Source organism: Daucus carota, chromosome 6 (assembly GCF_001625215.2).
Source record: "Daucus carota subsp. sativus chromosome 6, DH1 v3.0, whole genome shotgun sequence".
NCBI classification, from domain to species: domain Eukaryota; kingdom Viridiplantae; phylum Streptophyta; class Magnoliopsida; order Apiales; family Apiaceae; genus Daucus; species Daucus carota.
In genome coordinates this window covers 22,138,497-22,142,563 of record NC_030386.2, presented here as the reverse complement: position 1 = coordinate 22,142,563, position 4,067 = coordinate 22,138,497, and the positions used below count along the sequence as shown (strand labels likewise).

Below are 4,067 nucleotides of genomic sequence, written 5' to 3'. Positions count from 1 at the left end.
TTATTTACGTAATCATGATATTAAGGCTAATATGAATGGTTAATGAGATTGGCATGAGCGATTGAGCATGTTACTACATACACAGATTGTTGGGTATATGTAGTCTGTAGAAGAGGAGAAGTGTAATATCTAGAAAACACATGATATCAGCATATTGAAGTTTTAGCAAGAGTGAGTAGTAGAAAAGTGGTAAACTAAACTTGTACCAGAATTGAACGTGTCTAGAAGATGGTGACCACAATTATAAGAAACTTGAGAACCTATCTTACCAAATTTATGAAATTATTAAATTTTATAGATGTGCTGATAGTCTGTGTAGAAGATAGAAATGCTCAAGTCAATTGTGCGAATAGACGGAATAGTGTAGTAGCCGCCGTCCGAGTGAGACTCCACTGCTATACGCTATATTTAAAATATTACTTATTAATTATGCATAGCTACTATACACACAGTATGTTTTTTACTGTTACCTACAATAACAACAAACATTTTTTATTAAAAAAATTTTAAAAACTGTTTAATAAATTTAAAACAGTTTTTTTTACACTTCCACCTCGAACACTGTTTAAAAGAAATATAGGTTCCCATATTTTTGTCATAAGCCGTTTTTCAATTTTATGAGAAATTATCATAAATTTTACTATCAAATCTCATCAAAAATATTATATTTTATATTATAACTCAAAATATGCAGGACTATCTAAATTTTATCATAATATTTTTTATACTAGTACTATTTCTAACAACACAGCAATGTTTAACCGTAATCACGAACATACAAGAGAATTTAATTACGTAGGCCGGGTCAAAACTATACATTAAAAATCCTATTATAAGATGAAATTTTAGTAATGAAAGATAGCATTTCTCGATATATGAAGGTCAATTAATCTTGCAAATAAATCATTTTCATTAAATAATACTATAATATCTATCAAGATTTTAATATTAATTAAATAATTACTAAAATGTTCTGCTGAGTGTGTTAGAATGCAATACTATGTTGGTAAAAATAAAGTTAAATAAAATGGCACGAGTACTGGCCCTGTGGTTTGACGTTTGACCAGAAAGTGTCAAATATACCCAAGTGGTAGTGTCGCTAACTAGTTCTAGTTGTTTACTAGTATACCGTACCTCTCTGTATAAATACAAAGAGACAGATAAATAAAAGTCGTTATAATTATGTGATTGATTAAATAAAAAAAGTCATTAAAAATACACCACACCTTCTCCACCACTCCAACACTCCTTTGACCAACTTCACTCCTCCCTTCAACTAACTCCTTCCCCACGTCAAAGCTCACTCCTTACTCTTTTCTTTCTTTCTCTACCCCCTTTAATCCTACCTTTATCTATACATTATACGTTGTGTACAGGGCACTAAAAGATATCTTTCTGTTACACTATTACTTTTTCTAAATTTATCAAATAAAAATTATTCAACTTAGATAATGTTTTATTTGAAATTAAATTTCTTGTATATGTGACTAAATTATGACGTGGGATACTTTCAGAAGAATTTTAAAATAATATACCTAAAATTTTCTTGTTAATACGTTTACAGATATGCAGTACAACTAAAACTCCTGATTTATTCGATATTCGTTAATAATTTTAACTTATAGTTAATTTAAAAAAACGTATACAACAAATAATAGGATTAGGAATATATGAAATATTCAAATTCGAATACGTATAGGATATACAAAGAGTTCCACCGCCTTTCCTCCCCACGCAACTTCTAACCTTTTCCACCTCCTTTCCAAACTCCCCCGCCTTTATATATAAACCCCTCCCCCTATCTCCCATTCTTCACTCCCCTCACTTCTACGATCTCTCGCTCTCATCTCTCTCTCAAATCTCTCCCACTCTCATCTCTCTCTGTGAGTTAACATAGCTACTATGGCTCTGGAAGCGATGAATTCACCCAAAATCCCAACCCCTCCGCCCCTCAATAACTACAAGCCCCTCAATAACAACACAAACAGCGCTAGCACCAGCACTACCACCACTCTTCTTCACAATTCGGAGCCATGGATGAAGAAGAAGCGCTCGAAACGACCCCGTTCCGAGACTCCGCCGCCGTCTGAAGAAGAGTATCTCGCCCTCTGTCTCATCATGCTTGCTCGCGGTGGCGCCGCCGCCTCTCCCACCCCTATCCACCGCCAAGAACCACGTGAAGTACTCTCCGATAATCATGACGCCAATACATACAAGTGCGGTGTGTGTAACAAGGCTTTCTCGTCTTACCAAGCTCTCGGCGGCCACAAGGCCAGTCACCGTAAAACCCTAGCCACCGCCGCCGAAGATAAAAACAACAACTCCGCCAACTCCAACGGAACCCTAACTACGAACTTAGGGTTGAACCCTAGCGGTAGGGCCCACGTCTGCGCTATCTGCCACCGCTCTTTCCCTACAGGCCAGGCTCTTGGCGGCCACAAGCGCCGCCACTATGAAGGCAATATCAACGCAACCGCCGCAAGTGGAAGCGCAGCCACCGTGGTATCCTCGTCGTCGGTACCGGCAGGGTCAACTCAGAACCGGGGGTTTGACTTTGACCTAAACCTCCCCGCGTCACCTGAAGAAGACTCGCCGTTGGAAGTGATCGTTGACTTTAGTCGGGGAAGTCAACTTTCCGGTGAGCAAGAAGTGGAGAGTCCCTTGCCTGTGAAGAAACCGCGTTTCTTAATTCCCAATTATTGAATTCTATATTTTTCGATCGCCATTATTGAAAAATTAAATTTAGTTGTCAGATACGATAGCAAATTGTTAGGTATCAAATTTTTGTATGCAAATTTTTACGAGTATGGTTTGTAGAAGGCTTTCTGTTGGAGTACTATTGAGTATTGATTCGTTAAATTGATTGGATTATTTGTTTGTTTATTATTCGGTAAAATTGTAATTTAGATAAAATTGCATGGAAGTCCATGTGAAGATGCACATGTTTAGACATGATTGTAGTTAGCCATTACTAGGTATGTTGCCGCCAGATATAGACTAGCCATAGATCTGCAATTTTTATTTCTTCGCAATCGCAACAAAACACTCCCTCCGTCCCTCCCATTCCTTATCAAATTGGTTGGGTACGGAGGTTAAGAAATATGTATAAAATAGTTGGGCACGGAGGTTAAGAAATATGTATAAAATAGTGGAAAAGAGAAAGAAAAGTAGGTGAAGTGGCGGGACCCATTGATTTTTAACGTATATAAAGAAGATAGTGGAGTAAAAGTAGTGTGAAAATGAAAGAAAAATGGAGAAGTGGTGGGACCCATTGACTATTTTTGGTAAGTTTTGAAATGTAAAGAATTGGATGGGACACCCAAAAAAGAAAGTGTAAAGAAATGGAAGGGACGGAGGGAGTAGTTATAATGATTAATTGACGTTATAAGAAAAAACTTTAAAATCGATGACGAAGGCCAGGCCAGTTAAATATACTCCCTCCGTCCCAACCAATTCTTTACGTTTGGTTTGGGCACGGAGGTTAAGAAATATGTATAAAGTAGTGGAAAAGAAGAAAAGTGGGTGAAGTGGTGGGACCCGTCAATTTTTAATGAATAAAAGAAAGATGGTGGAGTAAAAGTAGTGTGAAAAGGGAGTAAAAGGAGTGTGAAAAGGGAAGGAAAGTTGGGAAGTGGTGGGACCCATTGACTATTTTTGGTAAGTTTTGGAATGTAAAGAATTGGATGGGACATCTAAAAAAGAAAACTGTAAAGAACCTGGTGGGACGGAGGAAGTATCAGTTTTACTCACAGTTCTGTTGGTGAGACAGTTGGAAGCTTGTGCATATATGTATAGCTTGGAGGTGAAGAAACTAAGCTGTTAACTCGATTTAAATATTAATAACTTTGTTGCTGCAGACTGCAGTACTCAGAATTAGGGGTGTCAATGGAGCGGATATCCGGTCCGACCCGGTCCAATCCAGGAGCTAACGGAGCGGATATGGATCACCTAAAATAATATCTGATCCGGAAAATATCCGATCCGATATGTATAGGATATGGATTTAATACGATCCGATCCGAAAAAAATCCGATCCGACTTATATATATATATATATTTATATTTAT

General features: G+C 37.4%; 1 protein-coding gene across 1 annotated transcript; it reads left to right on the top strand.

Moving 5' to 3' along the window:
* Positions 1-1,796: 1,796 nt before the first annotated feature.
* Positions 1,797-2,955, top strand: LOC108226570 (zinc finger protein ZAT10). The gene has a single exon (XM_017401542.2). It carries the CDS (start codon positions 1,903-1,905, stop codon positions 2,701-2,703), a length of 801 nt encoding a protein of 266 aa, XP_017257031.2. The 5' UTR covers positions 1,797-1,902; the 3' UTR covers positions 2,704-2,955.
* Positions 2,956-4,067: the final 1,112 nt, after the last annotated feature.